Source organism: Aethalodelphis obliquidens, unplaced genomic scaffold (assembly GCF_003676395.1).
Source record: "Aethalodelphis obliquidens isolate GAN/ISIS:26980383/991018 unplaced genomic scaffold, ASM367639v1 scaffold5, whole genome shotgun sequence".
In the NCBI taxonomy this organism is placed as follows: Eukaryota; Metazoa; Chordata; class Mammalia; order Artiodactyla; family Delphinidae; genus Aethalodelphis; species Aethalodelphis obliquidens.
This window is the reverse complement of record NW_020837949.1, coordinates 73,930,397-73,949,590: the sequence shown is the minus strand read 5'-3', so window position 1 is coordinate 73,949,590 and position 19,194 is coordinate 73,930,397. Positions and strand designations below refer to the sequence as shown.

The 19,194-nt window shown below is 44.1% G+C and overlaps 1 protein-coding gene across 5 annotated transcripts in view; it reads left to right on the top strand.

Annotated features, from left to right (window-relative positions):
• RAPGEF5 (Rap guanine nucleotide exchange factor 5) overlaps positions 1-16,507 on the top strand; it is a 219,917-nt gene extending 203,410 nt beyond the window's left edge. For 4 of the 5 annotated variants that reach the window (XM_027102659.1, XM_027102657.1, XM_027102656.1 and 1 more), the window contains exons 24-26: positions 3,465-3,529; positions 9,392-9,446; positions 12,417-16,507. In XM_027102659.1, coding sequence (XP_026958460.1) covers positions 3,465-3,529; positions 9,392-9,446; positions 12,417-12,535 — 239 coding nt within the window. In that variant the 3' untranslated portion in view covers positions 12,536-16,507. Of the gene's footprint in view, positions 1-3,464; positions 3,530-9,391; positions 9,447-12,416 lie in introns of those variants that run through there. The other variant, XR_003432022.1, reaches the window with a different exon arrangement.
• The last annotated feature ends 2,687 nt before the right edge of the window (positions 16,508-19,194 follow it).

The window sequence follows — 19,194 nt, the reverse complement described above, 5'->3', positions numbered from 1 at the left end:
TGCTGGGTCATATGCTAATTCTATTTTTAGCTTTTTAAGGACCCTCCATACTGTTCTCCATAGTGGCTGTATCAGTTTACATTCCCACCAACAGTGCAAGAGGGTTCCCTTTTCTCCACACCCTCTCCAGCATTTATTGTTTGTAGATTTTCTGATGACGCCCATTCTAACTGGTGTGAGGTGGTACCTCATTGTAGTTTTGATTTGCATTTCTCTAATAATTAGTGATGTTGAGCAGCTTTTCGAATTTCCCTTTTTTCTACTGAAAATACATTCTCTCATTCACACTAGTAAATTAAACTTTTTTTCATTAGAAGCTCGAGTTTAAAGAAGCACTTGTTTTTCCTTCATCTTAATTTTTTGTCATTATAAAACAACGTTAGTACTTACTCTCTTGCATTTAAAGGTACTATTTTTGTCTGAAATAATTTCCAAAGGAAAACAGGATGAAACTTTTAAATATGGGTGTATCACGTCTGAGGTAAGACATTTTGGAAAACATAAATGACATTCTTAGCTTTTGTTAAATGCAAAATTATTTTAAAATTTGCTGTAAACTAGAGCAACCAACATTTCATGAAAACTTTCCAGCCCTCCCCTCTTGTGCCTCCTGCTCTGCATTGCTTTTGGTTAGAGAAAGAGACCAAATTGAACTCCTTGGGTGTTAAGAAGGATTAGGGCTCCCATGTTTCATTTTTTGAGACAGTCAATTCCCAATACCACGCAGATTATCAAGTGAGCAGGTAACCTAAAAATGCTTCCAGACATCAGCTTTTCTACTTCCCAGTGAATTTCTTACTTCTGATTTACTTTCCCCCCCTACTGTGGAATCCAGTTCAGAAAGTAGTGAGAAACCCTAAGTAAGTGTTGGGGAAAGGATCCAGCTGAGCTAAAGGTCAAAAGCAGTTGAATAATCTGTATCACGGCGTTTTGGGAGATGGTAGTCCTTCCAGTAGAGTGAATAATCAACAGGTGTCTGAAGGTAAACTGAGGTCGTGTTTGTATCTTGGGGCACAGATTATTATTGCACATTTGTGGGGTGTTTAAATAAATAGAATGTTGAGGTGCTTGTATATTTTTTCCTTCTCTTTCACTTGCCATCTCTTCAAACGGAGTCCTTTCATCCCCCGTCCTGTTATATGAAGTGTTAGGAGCGTGTTCAGATGTCTCCAGATAAAGGAGTCTGGCAGTTGCTCATTTCTAGCACTCTGAACCTGGTGGGTGCCCTGAACTGCTTCACAGCCCATGACTTAGGTTCTGAGACCCCCGTTTTTGAGCTCAACCACCTGTATTGGTTTATCCCTCTCACACCTGCCTCATCACACACCTGCCATTCATCTGCATCAAAACCTTCAGCCATTTGACCCCCTTCTCCTGGGCAGCAGCCCCTTCCAGCCCCTCTTGCCTCCCCACCTGACCAGACACACCTTCCCTGCCTTATCCTCAGGCCAGCATCAGCCTAACAGCCCCCCACCCTCAGTAGAAATGCCGTCCTCATGCGCTGACCTCGACAAGTCCTTGAGAGTTGAGATTAAGCAAGATCACCCACGCAGAGGAGAGGGAGGAGATAGAAAGAGGGACAAAGGAAACACTGTAGAAGTTGCAGAGGCCCCCGTCTCCCATGAATTCAGCAAGGTGGCTGTAACGGGTGGTCAGAAATGTCCAAGTCCTTTCGGGTACCAGAGAGGCACCGTGGAGAGAGCAAGCAGGCTGCCTGGGCTTGGGTCCTGGCTCTGAGACTTAGAGCTGTGATCATGGGCCAGCTGTGCTTGTTCTTTGGACCATCCTTTCTTCACATTCTTTTCCTGCTAGGGCTTTTACCTTATAATCTTTTGTGAGGATTAAATGAGTTAATGCTATGTCTGACGCTGGTAATAAATATAAGCTGCGTTATTATCATCATCTTTGGGAACATAGGGAGGGGATGACAAACCTTGGAACACTGGGGAAATGGACCAAGAAACTCTGACAGGGCATTTGTAATCCGAATTCTCCGCGAGTGAGGAGTTACTAGGCTCGTAGGTGGTGTTTAATGTAGAGAGAGTACACACAGTGCTTTGCTTGCTGTACAAACAAGGTACAAGCTAACTGTGTTGGCTACTCTTTATCTAAATATTGTGTCAGAGGTTGAAAGCTTGCAATTCTATTCTGAAAGCAAAACAGTGAAAGAAAATAACCAGAGAGTTTGTCAGATGACTGTGTAATTGTGAATTGCTTCCCTGCTAAGACATCAGTTTAAAAAAAAAAAATCAAGGGGAAAAAACTTAGGAAAACGTTGCAGTCTGGTGGGGCTGGAAGCTGTGAATAAGGAATGCCATGAGAAAAGGGTCGTCTTCAGCGTAGTCTGTAACTGTGGAACTGGTGTTGCCCCCTGGTGGGCAGTCAAAGCTCAGCGGCTGGGTGTGTTGCAGGCAGATTTCCCAAGCACCTATCTCGTAATTGCCCCATAGGGACCAGCAGAATCAAAGTCTTGATTAAATGCAAATGCTTTTCCTTTCTATTTAGAGGAATTTTAATCTGTTCGTTTCCCTCTTTATATCATGTTATTTTAACAAGATTTTTGAAAATGATGTTCATTTGGTTTGTCCTCCATGTCTGTGATTATTTGCATGTTCTTTAAATTGTAGTATATTTCTTACTTTGATTCTCCACTGTGAGGATTCCCTAATGCTCAGTCACTGACCCTCTGATTTGAGATTTTATAAGCCACCCCCTTTCAGAGCTTCAGTTGCTGTTATTATTGTAACTAATCCTTGTCTCTTGAAGAGACACTCCAGTAAGTTTTGCGACCAAAAGGAGATTTTTATTTGAATATCTTCTTTCACTTCAAATGCAGTGAGGCTCAAATAAAATTAACATTCCCGTCCTCTGAAAATGTATCTTCATCCTACTTTCCTTATGTTGTTTTCATCAGTGAATAGGCCCAGAAATCTTGCCTTTTCCAAACCTGTCCCATTCCTCATTCACTTCAGATACGCAGTCAGGCCCTGGCTTTGAAAACCAAAAATCTAAACATTCAAATCTAAACCTTAATGCCTTAAGTAAAACAGATCCGTATACTTTGCCAGGGATTGTTAAAAAGCAAACACATAAATATTAAAATCCTTTTTGTTTCTGGGGGTTCAGTTCTTTTCTGCTCGGTGTTCTGACCTAAAAACATAATGGACCGGTTAAGTGATAGAATAGTGTTAGTGGATATTAAGCAGGTTGAAGTCAAAGCCTGCGATGTAAAAGCAAGATACATACTTGCATGAGTGTTATAATGTTTTCTCTCCACACGCGTACATTATGCCCCCTCACATCAAATACTATTGAGATTCAATTTCAAGTTGCCTGGTCAATTGCATGAAATAATCCATAATGTTTAAGAAAAATTAATAAGCTGCATTGCACCTATACCTCTTCAACTCTGAGTCATGATCCGTTCCTAATGGTACATATCTCTTTTTGTTTTTAATTTTCAGATGTAACGTTCATTCATGAAGGAAATAAAACATTTTTGGATAATCTTGTCAATTTTGAAAAACTGGTATGTAAAACTTCACTATTTCTCCTTTTTCCCACTGTAAGGGAAGTGTATGCTTTTCTGCGCCAAGAAACAAATGGTTTAAGTGCTTTTCTCCTCTGAACGCGCGGTGATCTATCTGCTGCATGTTGTGCATTATCAATACAGTGCGTTCCAATTAAAAATAAGTGTGCTGGCAAGTTCTGGGGCCAAATATGAAAATCTGCTTTTTATTTTTGAAAACGGAACTTCATTACATTGACGTCAGTGGTTGAGTGTATGTGTTTGAACTAGAATGAAAGCTGTAAGGTTCCTGTCAGCAGGAGTTCAGTCTTGAGGTTCAGCCTTGTTGCTTTAAAGGCATCTCCCTGTGTCTTGGCTTACGCTGCTTCTGAGGCACGGGACAAAGCTCTCCTTCTGGGGAGGTATGTCCATCTTGGATATGAAGATGGAATTTGTAGGGTCTGCATGGGAGGGGAAGGACCACCCCTCTATCAGCCTGTGGACAGATGGTGCCACTGTGGAGAGATCACCTCGTGCAAAGTGAGAAAGTGAACTCACGAGAAAGGGGTCCCTGGCCAGTCCCTTCTTACAAGTCACTGAAACGCCTCTTTGAGAACTGTTTCCAGGACATTCTCAGGTGCTTTGTCATGCAGCGGGTTCCTACTAGCCTTTCTCACTGGCTGTGGGCACAGGAGGAATTGCCTGCAACTGTGAAATAGGAGTGCCCCAAAGAGACCCTGGGGACCACAAGAATGGATTTGTCTGACAGATGAACTTTAGTGTCATAGGTGAGCCTGCCATGCACGGTTAAAGATGGTTTCAGGGACCCCTGTCCGTAGACCCTGACCTTTGAGTGACCTTTTCAGTAATGGTAATGGATTTCTGTGAACTCTTTCAGGAATGGACCCCCGGTTCCCTGTGAGACTGGGTCAGGCATTTGAGAGAAGGTTGAGTGAGACGGGGGCCATAGACCATGACCAAAGAACAGTACCACCTGATGAGTCCAAATGAGGTTTGGCCTCTGACCTTTGGCTCAGAGGTGCCCCGCTCTAACTGTGAGGTTAACTCGCCACACACAGGGTGAGGTGGTGCAGAGCCAGTACAGGAGGCTCTGGTACAACCTGAAAACCCAAGCAGCTGAATCTGGAGGACTGACGTCTGGGGATAGCTTGCCATAGCTCAGTTTTAATGATCTGAGGGTGATCGCTTTCTTGCTCATTAGTTTTGAAGCAGACATGTCCATAACTTTTTGAGTCTCTCTCTGCACTAAGTGCTTTGGAATCCAGCTCAGTTATTTTAGATACTACAGTCAAACCAACACAGCCCGAAATAGATATTTAAAGTATTGGGTTTTCTTGTACTTACTCTTTAGAGATTTGTTCTGGTGTCACCCAGTAATGTTCTGAAGATCCCAGGGCCCCACTTTGTAGCCAAAGACTGTAGGCCCTAACGTTCTAGTCTGTAGACAGGTTAATCTTCAGTGTTTGGTATTAATGAAATGATTGCAGGAATAAGAAGCCTCTGGTCAATACTTAGGTCAAATCTTGGCCAACACCTCTGCTTAAGAACGCCAAATAAGCTTTGGCGAGCATGTACGAGATGTGGGACGAGCTGTGTCACACCAAGTGGAATTCCCTCTAAAGGTCTAGTACCCTTCCCTCTGACTAACCCAGAGGAAACATGCGAGAGCCAGTGTACTCTTTGTACACTGACTGTGGTCAGTTGTTAAGGGTACAGTGGTGGTTGGCCCCCTTCCCAAAGAGAACCAGTGATTTGGTTAAGTTCATTGTGTCATTTCCCCCCCAGATGGAGCTCCCCAAGTGAGAGAACAATTCAGTAAAGGCAAGCATGGGAAAGAGCGATGGAAAGCTTCCTACACCCTCTCTCTTTCATTCTGACCAGCGTCTCTTTTTCTTTTCCCCTGCTTTCTCCAGTGGTCCAGTGGAAGCCTTTTAATGCTGACTCACGTAGTCTAGGATCTTGCTTTCATAGAGACAAGACTTAAGACTAACCGTGGGGACTGAAACAAAGTCTAACTAACAGTACTGCTCCTAGGGTCAATAATTGTATGTACCCTGAACCCTTTAGTAAAGCTTAAGGAAATAACATGGCATAAATAGGTAATCTTTTATTTTAAATTCCTGAAGAGAACTCTTATTAAAAAGACAGCTAGAAGGTAAGTGCAGTTACACATGCATGCAGCAGGCCCACGGCACACAGGCGCACCCATCAGTCGCTTGCCATCACGTCATCTCTAAAGAGAGCAGATTTTGTAGTGTCACTGGGTTCCTGGTCCTCAAAGCAGATGGCATTTAAGGTACAGCATGCCTCATGCTGACCCCCACCTCCTTGCACAGAGAAGACAGGCTGAAGTCAGAATTTTTTCTAGACAAAACTGTATTTTACATTGTACGTAGCCCTATGTTGTACTTGGATGCTGGAGAGTGAAACTGAATTTCCTAGTAGAGTCAGTAGTTTCAGCACGTTTCTTAGCAAAAGACAAGGTTTCACTTAAGCTATTGATAAAATAGCATCATCTTTCACAGTAATGAACCAGTAGAACCTAACTGAATTCACTTGTGGGAAGCCAATTCCTCACGATGGATATTAGCCAGTGAGCAGATAATTCAGTGTGTTATCTTTATCAGGCTGATCCAGGCCAACACATTAGGTCAGAGAACACGAAACCCAGAAGTGCTTATTGGACCTAATAAGTTTTCCATTGTTCCCCACACTGCCTCGGCAGCTCCAAATGTTTCAGCCTCAGACCATTAAATAATGAAGAAACAAATGCTTTCTCCTTTTCTTCTCTTTATCACTCAGTGTTAAGAGCATCATCTTTTATCGTAGCTTCCTCCCCGCTCCCTTCAGAAAACCTAAAGATGAGATCAGGGCTCTGGTTTCAGTGCTGCCCTGAGTACCTGACCTTACATCAGCTGTGCAAATGGCACGTGATAGAAATCAAGGTGACGCCATACCTTAAAACAACGACAGAACTGTCCTGGGAATAGTGGTAAAATTGGGGGAAGGAAATTTAACAATACATTCTCAGACATGAGTCAGGTCTCGTTTCCTTTACAAACGCAACTCGAGCTGTTGCTGTAATCACTGTCCTGTTTATTTTTCACTATTGAGTAGAAATACAATAGAAATGCAGCCTGTGAGAACAATTTAATAAGTAGGTCATATTCAAATAATGTTTCTGGAGGTCTGCTGAATTTTAAGTAAATTTATTTTTAGTTTTAACATCATTATTTTAGCAATCATTTGCTGAGCGTTTGCTGTATATAGACGATCCTCTGTTCAATGTGTGTAGGCAGGACATGAAAAACAATGGCCCGAGGTACAAACTACTATGTGTAAAATAAATAATATACAAGGATATATTGTATAGCACAGTAATAATAGCCAATATTTTATAATAACTGTAAATGGAGTATAATCTGTAAATTTTGAATCACCTGAAACTAATGTTGTGCACCTGAAACTAATATTGTAAATCAACTGTACTTCAATTGTTAACAAAAATATGATGGCCCATTTAGGAAGGTTTGGAGGACCAGATCATGAATAACGTTGATTCTTGAATTACAGGGTTATGTTTGGATTGTGTATGAAACAGTGTGGAGTCACTGTTGCCTTCCAGAGGACTAGAACATGAGGACAAGTGTTTGGAGATTATTCTGGCAACCGCGCAGGAGGAAGTGTAGTGGAGATTGGTCTGGTCCTAAATGCCGTGTTTCCTTTACCGTGGTAGAGAGAGCTAGAAGGCGGTTGCAGGTGCACAAGTATGAGGCGAGGGGATCTTGTCCAAAGGAAGGAGCTGTGAGTTTAAGCAATCTTTGCCTGGAGATCAGTAAGAAGCTTAGAGAAATAAAGTAGAACACTGAAGACTATAAAAGGGAATGTACATTATAAACAGAAAACGGTCTCTGTAAAGATATTGATGTTTTAGAAAATGTACCTGTTTCATAAATATCTCATCTCCTGTCACCATTTGAGTTACTTGAGTCTTTGATTCCACAAAACTTCTGGCCTCCATTCAGCAAGTGTGTGTGAGGCCACGTGTGTGCCGTACGGTTGGTGCTGGGTACACAAAGCCCTCTCGTGGTACTTGCTCTAGAGGAGGAAGAAAGTTCCACAAAGTGATCACAGCAACACAAACCCCATAAACACTGTACACAGAGCAGTGGGAAGGTTGAGAATGGAGCTTCCCAAGTGCAGGTGAACTCACAAAGACTTCATGGGGAGAAGGTGAAACACCTTCTGAAGTAAAAGCATATGCAAATGTGGACAGGTAGGTTGAGGGTGGACACGCTGCATTTGTTTAATATATTTTTTTAAATATTTCTTTTTTTTTTCTTTTAACTGAGGCATGTACTGATGTACAATATTATATGTTACAGGTGTACAGCATTGTGATTCACAGTTTTTAAAGGTTATACCCCGGTTATAGTTACTATAAAATGCTGACCATATTCGCTGTGTTGTACTATCTTTGTAGCTTATTATTTTACACATAATAGTTTGCACCTCTTTATCCCCTATCCCTGTCTTGGCCTTCCCTCCTTCTTTCTCCCCACTGGTAACCAACCACTAGTTTGTCCTCTATATCTGTGAGTCGGTTTCATTTTGTTATATTCACTAGTTTGTTTTATTTTTTAGATTCCACATATAAGTGATATCATACAGTATTTGTCTTTCTCTGTCTGACTTATTTCACTTAGCCTAATACCCTCCAATCCCATCCATGTTGTTGGGAATGGAAAAATTTCATTCTTTTTTATGGCTGAGTCGTATTCCATTGTACATATATACCACATTTTTATCCATTCATCGGTTGATGGACACTTAGGTTGCTTCCATATCTTGGCAATTGTAAATAATGCTGCTGTGAACGTTGGGGTGCATATGTCTTTTGGAATTAGTGTCTTCATTTTCTTTGGATATATACTCAGGAGTGGGATTGCTGGGTCATATGGTAGTTCTATTTTTAGTTTTTTGAGGAACCTCCATGTTGTTTTCCAGAGTGGCTGCACCAATTTACATTCCTACCAACAGTGTAGGAGGGTTCCCTTTTCTTCATGTCCTCACCAACATTTGTGGTCATTTTAATGTTAGCCATTCTGACAGGTGTGAGGTGATATTTCATTGTGGTTTTGATTTGCATTTTTCTGATGATTAACAATATTGAGCGTCTTTTCATATACCTGTCAGCCAAGTGTATGTCATCTTTGGAAAAATGTCTGTTCAGGTCTTCTGCCCTATTTTTTTTTTTTTTTTTTTTGGCGGTACGCAGGCCTCTCACTGCTGTGGCCTCTCCCGTTGAGGAGCACAGGCTCCGGACGTGCAGGCTCAGCGGCCACGGCTCACGGGCCCAGCCGCTCCGCGGCATATGGGATCTTTCCCGGACCGGGGCACGAACCCGTGTCCCCTGCATCGGCAGGAGGACTCTCAACCACTGTGCCACCAGGGAAGCCCCTTCTGCCCATTTTTTAATCGAGTTGTTTTCTTGATGTTGAGTTGTATGAGCTCTTTATATATTTTGCATATTAACCCGTTATTGGTCATATCATTTACAGATATTTGCTCCCATTCAGTAGGTTGTCTTGTACAGCATTTCTTAACAGTATGTTTTCCCATGGCTCAGTTAGAATCTGTGCAGCCGGGGTTGAGAGCCACTGTTTCTGAAGACAAGGTCAAATTTTCTTTTGTAATCCAAACTCAATATATATTATCAATTAAAGTTAGGTCCCGCACCAAATATAGCTCCTCTGTTTACACCCAAAGGTGTTAGACCATCCAACCAGCCTCACAGCACCGCTAGTTCAGCAACACCCGAAATGACCCTTCCGCTGATGTGTTTCCTCTTTTGCCTTCCAGCATATGATTGCAGACACTGTCCGAACACTGAGACACTGCAGGACTCACCAGTTTGGTGAGTCATTGAAGTTGGGTATGGCATGTTAGTCTATCATCCGTTGGTATGGACTGTGGCCATATCACAAGTATTGGTGGTAAAAAAAAAAAAAATTGTAAAATATAATATGCACATCACATGCATATACTGTATTCTCTCTGTTTCATCACTGCATGTTTGGGAGGCAGAGGAGGAGAAGAAATGGCAGCTTTTTATCCTCTCCTGGCAGCAAGTTTACACTGTACAGCGTGACTTTAGACGGTCAGAAGCTCCCGCTGCACCCCTGACCCAGAAAGTCTTGTTTGCTTGCCTGCTGGCTCAGAATTACCCGTGGGTTTATCAGGGGTGACCCTGTCCTTAACCTCCTTGCTTGGAGCCTTCCTGGAATAGGAATATAGTTTGTAAAAATGCCTAAAGCTGCCTTGCAGAATCTTTTCTCCTCTCCAATGAAAACTTCCTGTTTGGAGCTGCCTTTCACTGAAAACGTATTTTTCTGAGCGCTTTTGTTGACTCCCCACTGAGACTGATGTATGTAGGAATATTTATTCCTTTTTAAATCTCAAGAATAATTTACACTGTGTTTAAATGATGTTAAAACATTGCAGGAAGGAAGGAAATCAACTGTATTGAGTTCAAGGAGCTTTTCACATGGGCAGTGGGATCCTGACCCTCGTGCTGGTGAATGGAGATTATAGACCCTGTGGGTGCAGAGCAGAGAACTCAGGTTCGGAGAGGCTAAATTTCAGCCGTTACTCAGACCGAGTACCTGACTGCCCAGCCCATACCGTTTCCTTCGCCTTGTGCAGACTTTATAAGTATACAGGGCAATTAAAAAAACAGAGAGTTCAGTAATTATAAATCAATCAAAAGTGACCACTCAGTAAAACTTACTTTGTTGAGCAATACATCCTCATTGTAAACCAATGTTTTTCAACAATACAGAAGTATCTTTAAAGTAGAACAATCAAAGTCCCACTTCCTAAGGGAAATATTACTAACAATTCGGTACATATTCTTAAGAATTTTCATTCTGTTCATGCCCGTCTTGGGTAGTAATACTGTCCTCCAACGAAGCAACTGAACTTCTGTGTGGATTACAAAGTTTCTGTTTGAAAGAGAGAATTATAAATACAGGACCTAATTTTCTAAGTGTTCACATCAAGGAATACCATTTGATACATGCTTATATAATTGTCCATTAACTACCCAAGTACAATGCAGTTTCAATAGAAATAGCAATAACATTGTCATGGAGATTCATTCAAATGTACAAGCATACTGTTGCCGATGAGTAAAGGATTTGTATCTCTTTCACCCCCCCTTTGCTTCCCAAGTATTTATGGGTACTCAGCTAATTCTGAGACCTCAGTCTCACTTACCAAGGGATTCCGGTCTATATACACTGCAGGTGTGGGCAGGAAGGTTGTACCGGTGGGGCTGGCCTTGACCTTGCCAGCCTCCCATCTCCAGAGAGTAAGTCTGCATAGCAAAAGGCAAAGGAGGAATTTACATAACTCTCAGGCCAGTTTGTGTTTTGTATTTATATATCTTTAAAAATCAAGTTTGGAACTGAATTATCGAAATTCAGTTTGACAGTTTATAGAGGCAGAGTTAAACAACGTCAGCCCTTGGGATAAAACAATGTTCCTCAAGCCACTTAGAGATTCCAGAGTGCCATGCAAGGCATGGTTGTCATGGTTGGAAGCATTCCGCCTGCCGTCTTTTCAAGGCTGGAAAGTTAACAAAACTATCTCGGTAGCATCATGTTTTCTAAACCAAACAAGGGGGAACGGTAAAACTTTAACTCCTGGTGCTTCTACTTGTTGAAACCAAGAAGCCTTGCTTCTATGTAACCTAAGAACTACAAGCCGTCCATGACATACAAGCCCTAAATTATTTCCTCATAAAACGTATTTGTCACAGAGGAGGAAAACATGCGTTTTCACCAAGAGATAAAATTTCTGAATTAAAATGCTCAGCCTCCTGGGGGCCCCTTTTCTGCCCCAGCTGAACTGCAGCCTCACCCCCGGCTTCTCCCTCTGAAATCCCACAAAGCAAGAAGACTCACAGTTACATTGTCTCACTGGAGGGCGGCTTAGCCCATCTCCCCGGGCCTTAATGCGTTTTTTGTTTGTTCCTGACCATGGGAAGTGGGCCTGCCCCACTGTCCAGGCTACTTTATCTCTGGTTCCTTATCAGAGCTGTCAGCAGCATGGCACACACGGGTTCACAGTGCACCAGAGCCTCTTGTGGCCCTTTAACCGCCCTGCGTCTGGGAGTAGAAACTCCCTTGCTTTGTCCTTCGCTGCGTGGACGTGACCCCATCCACACATATTCTGAACCCGCTTTGCCTGTACACCAAACCTTGAGTCCACTTCTGTGATATCCGTTCATTTGATTGTTCCCTTAATTCCCCCCCCGCCAAATAAGGACACCAAAAGATTTTCCTACCAAAATAAGGACATACAAAATCAAAAAAAAAAAAAAAAAACCTAATGTGTCCATGCAGTCACCAGGTTAGCAGTGATTTCTGACAGTTCCAGCCTGAGATATAAGAGCCTGTGAAAGCCATTTAATGGGGCAGTCACTGTGACAAGCTGCATGGCGTGGGAGCCGAGAACATGGACTTGTGGGCCTCATGGCCTGGGTTCTGGTCCTTCTCTGCCGCTTACCTGCTAGGTCTGTGCTGTTTCACGTTCTGTAGAGGGAGATAATAACAATCACTAAATACTATATAATGTTAGGAGAAATTGCTCTATCAATGTTGGTAGAACAGACATCTTGCCAGTCTAATTACCTGACCTGAGGCATCTGGTCTGAGCTGGAAAAGCATCTCTGGGATTAGGATAAAGATATCTCTTCTGGGACTCTGACCAATGCGAGTCTGCCTTCTGGGTTTACCCTACGCCTTCAGGTGGGGTGTTACTGGTATTCAGAAACAGCATTACTGCTCTCATGAGATTGACTTTTTTTCCTTCCCCAAAATAGGAGGTGACATATCTCCAAAAGAGCACCCAGAGTTAAAATCCTACGTTCACCACCTGTGCGTCATTGACAGCCAGCAGGCCCTGTTTGCGCTCTCGCACAGGATCGAGCCACGGGTGTGAGCCCCCCCACGCCTCGCCACCCTGGAACCGCGGCCCCGGGAGCTCCGGGGATGGCAGCGCCGAGCACGTTGCTTTCCTGAGAGAAAAGAAGTTGCTGAGTTTTATCAGCGTATCACAAGACATACACAGGAAAGCCAGCCAGAGCGTGCTCGCGAAGTGATGTCAGCTGCCAGAGATGCGGAGAGGCTGCTGTTGGAAGGGGAAGGCAGAAGCTTTCTCGAAATGGAGAAGCCTGGTTTCTTAGGATCACCTTGTTGAACCAATCCAATGTTCACTTTGAGATGCGCCAGCGTCAAGACGAGAGACCGTCTCCTGTCATACGGTGACCAGGTGTCTCCGTAAGAGCATGTGTGAGCCTGGGAGGAGTTTTACTTTGCCTGGCAGCAGATGCCTGTTTCTAGGCTGTCAAAGCGGGAGCTCATTTGAACACCTGAAGACAGTGACGGCATCTCTAGGTTTCCAGGGAGACGTACCGGTCTCTGTCTTTATGAACTATGACATCACCAAAAGCCACTTGTGTCTAGGGAGTTAGTGAGGACTGGCAGCTGGCATCCCTGCTCTGATCTCCAGAAGAGAAATGTCAAGGCATGCATTTCTTGGCATCCACAGTCACTTAGCGATGTGTGCTCGCAGGTGAAATGTGTTTCTGCGCAACTGATTCACAACTGTAGGCAAGTTAGACTAAGTTGCTTTGCCAACACGGAAGAACAGTCACCTTTCAGAAATCGACGCATTGAATTTCTGGGGATTTTCTTTCCACGTGCAAGCAGGCTCTCATCTCGGGTACAATACGATTTTTGACAAAAGCACAGTACCTGACACATTGCAGGCACTCTTAACTGTTCCTGGGGGTGACGGTCACAAAGGCCTGCCTTTTTGTGCCTGGCGATGCCCTCGTGTGTTGCTTGCTTCCAGCAGCCTCATGCCCATACTCTGGAATGAGAACGGCCCATACAGGGAGCTTAAGTGGGATGTGATGTGTGAAGCACTTAGCTCTCCCTGGAGAAGAACAAGGGGTTAAAATAGTGGTGATCGCCCATCTTTCAGCAAATGAAAAGAACCCCAGAGATCTAAATGTCTGATGTATGTTGGACACTTAGAAGTCCTATAGTCTGCCTCCCAACCAAGGCAGGGAGCCTTTCTATAATCTGCCTTTTTTTTTTTTCCCCCAAATTCTCAGAGTCTTTTAAGTCTTTTTATTCCCGTTTTTACAGGTGGGGGCTCCTACAGTAAATATGACCTCTTGCTGTTCTCAAGAACTGGTTAGAGGATTTCCCTCAACCTTCAAGTGAACAAAAAAGCCTGTGAGATACAGTAATGAAATCCACCCCTGCCAGCTAGATCCTTGTCACTTTGCTAAAATACAAGGGCCCTGCTTTGCCTGTTAGGTTCATTCATTTTCCACACATGTGATCCTGGTGCCCCTCTCACCCCTCCTGCCTGGTCCCCTCCTTGGTGCCTGTACAGAATCGCTTCTTCTTGTCCTATCAGCACCTCATTACTGAGATGTGTCCAATGCTTTCTTACACCTTTATAGCAATGCTGTTTCCTGGGCTCGGGAGCCGCACTGAGCTTGAGAGATCCCTGTTAGCAGCCACAGGGAGCAAATTTGGGGTAGGACTTTGAAAGAGAGTCTGTCCCAGCATGTCAGGCTTCAGTCTTGAACATTAACACGGCTTTATAGAAAGGCACCATCCAGGGCTAGTCCACTCAGAGAAATGCCCCAGGCTCCTGGGAATGGAATGAGACCCATTGGAGGAGATCAGACCCACCAGAACCAGGGAAAAGAGACTTTTCTCATGGCTGATCAAACACTGGAAAAGCGCTCCCCTTGGCAATTACTGAGGACGCTGTGGGCTTACAGCACCAGTGTGTGTTCTGGTCTTTTCTCTGTGCTCAGGAGTAGCATTGGGCCATTCTAACCCTACGAGGCCATTTTGACATCGTCTCTTGTGTTTTACAGTTTAAATGGTTATTCACATTAGATCTGCATTGCTCCATCTAAAAGTATTGCAGTTGCTCCAGTGCAGAACTATGTTAGCACAGCACCTGCTGCTTGGACCTCAACTCAGATGTGTGCATGGCCAAACGAATCCACACGTACATCACACCTAAACAGATTTTGAGGGTGTAGTCAGAGTACCCCACGTGGTATGGGTGGAAACAGACTGGGAGAGAACGGCGCTGGCCCACTGTTTCCTCCAGCCATGGTCTTGTGGCTCTTGGGGCAGCAAAAGGGAAGGATTTTGTTTTGTTGAGATGTGCTTTTCCATCCCTGTCTTCTGAAAGTCAAAATCTCTAAATCTTCCTGAAATTTAACAATGATCTGCAGAGGTCTGCCAGGCAGCGGCTCTCAGAAATTTCAGAAGCAATGAGAAGACGTGAATCTGGAATCCATGAATTCAAGGCAGAATCATGGGAACCAGATGTAGCTCAACATGAAGCTGTTTCTAATGAGTCTGGAGCTGTCCAAGTGAACAGGCTGCAGGCGACTTAAGCAGGGTCCCTGTTAATAGGGGTGGGTCATATTCCCTCTGCATATATCTGCCAAGGCCTCTTTGGAATAGGTTTTGTTCTGGCAAGAAGGGTGGCCAGGAGGACCTGTAAGCTCCTTTCTAACTGAATCGCACGAAATCTCCATTCACTCTGAAAAATCTCCTATCACCTGAGACCTTCACCAGCGACGGGTGCGTGGGCACTTCTGAGGGGGTTATTTTCGCTATGGCACAATTGTCAGACAGTCCTATGGGTCTTTGGATCTGTCAGCAAACCAGCCCTGCTTAGAAGTTAGCACAGGGCAAGTTCCTATCGGCAAAATCACAACCACTCAAAAAAATGTTTTTAATTTTTCCATACCCATTTGCAGATGCTCCAAAGACTACAGTGTTTTATAATAACTTCACTCTTCGTTATAATCTGTATAATTGCCAGACGGTTGTAGTGATACGTATTATGGCCTGCGTTCACTTTATTCTAGTATCTCGTTAGAATGAATTCATTTTCCTAGACCCCTGTCCACAAGCAAGTTGGGTGCAGAATACCTTAAATTCAGAAGCATAGGGACAAAGTAACAACCCATACCTCCCAGCTTGTAGGGAGATGTTGCACTAATGCATACTCACCTCCAAGTAGGGAGACACAGTGGCATCAAAGAGAAGGTGCTGGTGACGTTTGATCCCTGGAGCTGGGCTTCCACTGCTGCCCCGATCCCTGCCCAGTGGTTTTGTTGCAGCCATCTCACACACCACAGATTCCAAGTGTCCCTAGATGGCAGAGCTAGTCTGAGCTTCTCAGAAACTAGGCAAAAACATTCAAATGGGGAAGATCAGGTCCACTCTGGTGATCTAGCATGGATAGCATTTCTTTTGAATGCTTCAAAGACATGTCCTTAAATTTTCAGCCTGCTTATTAACGAGTGAGCCATTGTGCTTAAAACTAGTGCTGGAAAAAAGTTTTTAAAAATTGCCAAAAAGTTAGATGAAAATGTACTATATAAAGCAAAGCTGTATATACTAAACATTTTTTAGCAGAGTAATATTTATTTGCATAGCCTATTTATTCGTATTCCACTGTTATCAAATACTGGGATGAAATCGATGAGACCGCTGTGACATTATCAGCTTGCATTAACAGAAGATAGAAAACCCACAATCAGGGCGTCTACCTAACTTCTCAGGGACTACACTTTGTAGTTTTCCACCATTAGAAGAGCTGGTAAATATGAAACATTTGTGGAATTACCAGAATTGCCATTAACAGTATTTTCTTTCTCATATTTCATGCTTTCTGCTTCTGTATATATGACTGTGCTGTGTATTTATCAAAGCTAGTAAGCAATAATTTATATGTAAAAATGGCCACGCAATATAAGGTGAAAACTTACATGTAAGTCACTGTTACCTTATCTTGTATTTTCAAGTGTTTTTTTTTAAAAACTGCTTTTCCAAATATAAGATGATGTTAAAGATACTATTCATGCCTCAGAGCTTCTTGCTTTGTGATGTTTGGGGGCTCTGCAGCCTGTGTTCCGGCAGCGTATTATGCTCAGATGTGTGGAACTCAGAAATCATTTACTTGCTGACAGCGCTACAAGTAGGTGAAGCGATTCTCAGGCGACCCATGGAAGCCTACATCACTTGTGCTGCCATTGAGTTATCGTAGAACCTAAAGACCCTGGAAATCGCATCGTATTCTGGGATGTGGAGACTCCAACAACCCCTGTCATTACCTCACCCCACTCAAGTGGGACCACGTACTCTCCCTTCCTTACCAGCCCAGACACTGAGGCAAGCTCCAAGCCCTGGTGGTGACGCCCTAGGCCTGGAATAGCAGCAGGACAAAAGCTACGAGTGGGACGATGAAGCAAAGGGGTGGTAATGATGCTCTACTGGAATGGAAAGATGAGGGTCACATACACTGGGGTAGACTTATCCTTCAGACTGTTCTCTCCCCCTCCCTCCGGAAGAATTGTACATCCTGCCCATTGACGTCAAGCTCGGCCTTTGGCATGTGCTGATCCCTCCCCCTGCAAGAGGATTATGTCGTTCACCATGATGAGCTGAGAACCGGCTAAATGTCTTCCTCTGTCCAGTGAAAAACGGGGAGAAGCAACCCGTGTGGCTTGGAGACCGAAGCTTTGAGGTAACCTGTGGCTGCCATGTCTCCTCTGCTAGGAGACCCGCAGTGTCCAAGCCCAGAGTCCACTGGGCTCTCCAGCTTGTGAAGGATGTGTCACTTGAGTGAGAAATAAAACATCATTAGAAGCCACTGCACTTGGGTGGCAGGGCGGGGGAAGGTGACTACCCGGGTGGAATTTCACCAAAGCTGACTAATACAGTCTCCAGGACACTGCTTTCTTGATAAACGGCCCTTTCCCTCAGTCCACGTCGGGGTGATAGTACTAACTTTGCACATTACCTGATGGATAAAACCGCCGGCTGTCCTCTATCCATGCAAAGGGCTAGTGTTTATGTAGGAAAAGGGAAAGACCAGATGATTCTCTCGGGTTCTTGATCACTAGGAAGGGGTACTCTCTGTAACAAGGGAAAATGGGAAGAGATGGCAAAGGGGGGGGGGAATGGGCTCTCAGACCTTGGGGAGCAGAGAGAGGAGGACCACTGAGCTTGACTGCTTCGTTCTGACCCATCCTCACTACATCTGTGGGCTCCGGCCTGGATCTGGAGCAACGCAGGAGACGAGGGGAAGATGGAAGCCCTAGGCTCCAGCTTCAGAAGGGAATCGGAGGGGAAAGGGAAATTCCCATTGCTCAGGATTCTCAGAGATTTTCTTTGCTGGGATTGTCCGTACTGGGAAGATGAAGGCTCCCGCAGACTCAGAAGCTGGTTCTTGTTCTAGCAAACCTCAAAATGAACTTTCTGGTCCTGGCGCACTAGCTACAAAATCGGATTTTGGAGGATGAGAGCTCCAGGTCCGGTCCAGCTCTTCGAAGTCTTCTGGATCCCCAGTGAGCCACTGTGTATTTGTTTTCCATTTACGACTTGAAACGAATGAAAGTCCTAAAGCTTTAGACTTGCTGATATCCTTCAGTAAAGCATCCCTGCTTCTGAAGGCAGCAGGTGCGCCTTAATAGAGAAGACCCTAAGGCAGACCCCACCGTGGAGCCTTACTCGCCTGAGATGCAACCCTGGGAAGTGGTATTGAGCCCGCCTCTCCCGAAGGCCCCTTTCCTGCTCTGAGAAGTTTAGAGGTTCCCAAATTGTGTGTGGTTAGAGGGTTAGAGGCTATAATCTCTAGTTAGAACTTGAGTGAAAATAGTTACATTCTGAGAAAATCCGTGCAGTGGTCACCTCGGTCTTGAGAGTTCCAACCAAAAAAAAAACAAAAAACAAAAACCAACAACAAACAAAATAACTCAATGCAGCAGAGAGATTGAAGGCTTAAAACCAGCGAGCCCACATGCAAGAATTAAGACAGTGGCAAGATCTTTCCCAAGTTCTACAGCAACGGTGGCTCTTTGGGTCTCATAACAGGTAAATCCCTTTCTCCTGGGAAACCTTGTATGGCCAGTGATGGCCAAGTTCAAACCATGGGAACGAACTATCTTGATTCCTCACGTCCAGCACCCCTTGCTCATCAAGTTCTCCACCAGCTGCTCTGTCCCCACTTTCCCTGCATGAGGTCAGGCATTCACTATCCATTACTTAATCATTACAGTAACTGTCTACCTAGGCTTCCTCCCTTTAGTCTAAATTTCCCCCGTCAATTTTTTTTTTTTTCTAAAATACAGATCTGTATTTTAGATTTTCTAAAATACAGATTTTTTTCTAAATACAGATTTTTTTCTAAAATACAGATCTGTCGTGTCTGTCCTAGCTCAGAATCCTTCAGCAGCACCTTCCAAGCTATAGAACTGAACCTCAATAGCATGCAAGTTCACATTCTGGCCCCTACTTATCTGTCCAGGGCCAAAGAGATTGGGAAGATGCCTCCAGAAGACGAATAACTTGGCATCCCCTTGAAACTGCTATTCTACTCGGGGAGATTCATTGATTCATACCAGTAAGAAAGCCAGCTGAAAGTAACATGCACCTGGGACTTCCCTGGCGGTCCAGTGGTTAAGACTCCACACTTCCACTGCAGAGGGCATGGGTTCAATCCCTGCTTGGGGGGCTAAGGATCCCGCATGCTGCGTGGCAGTG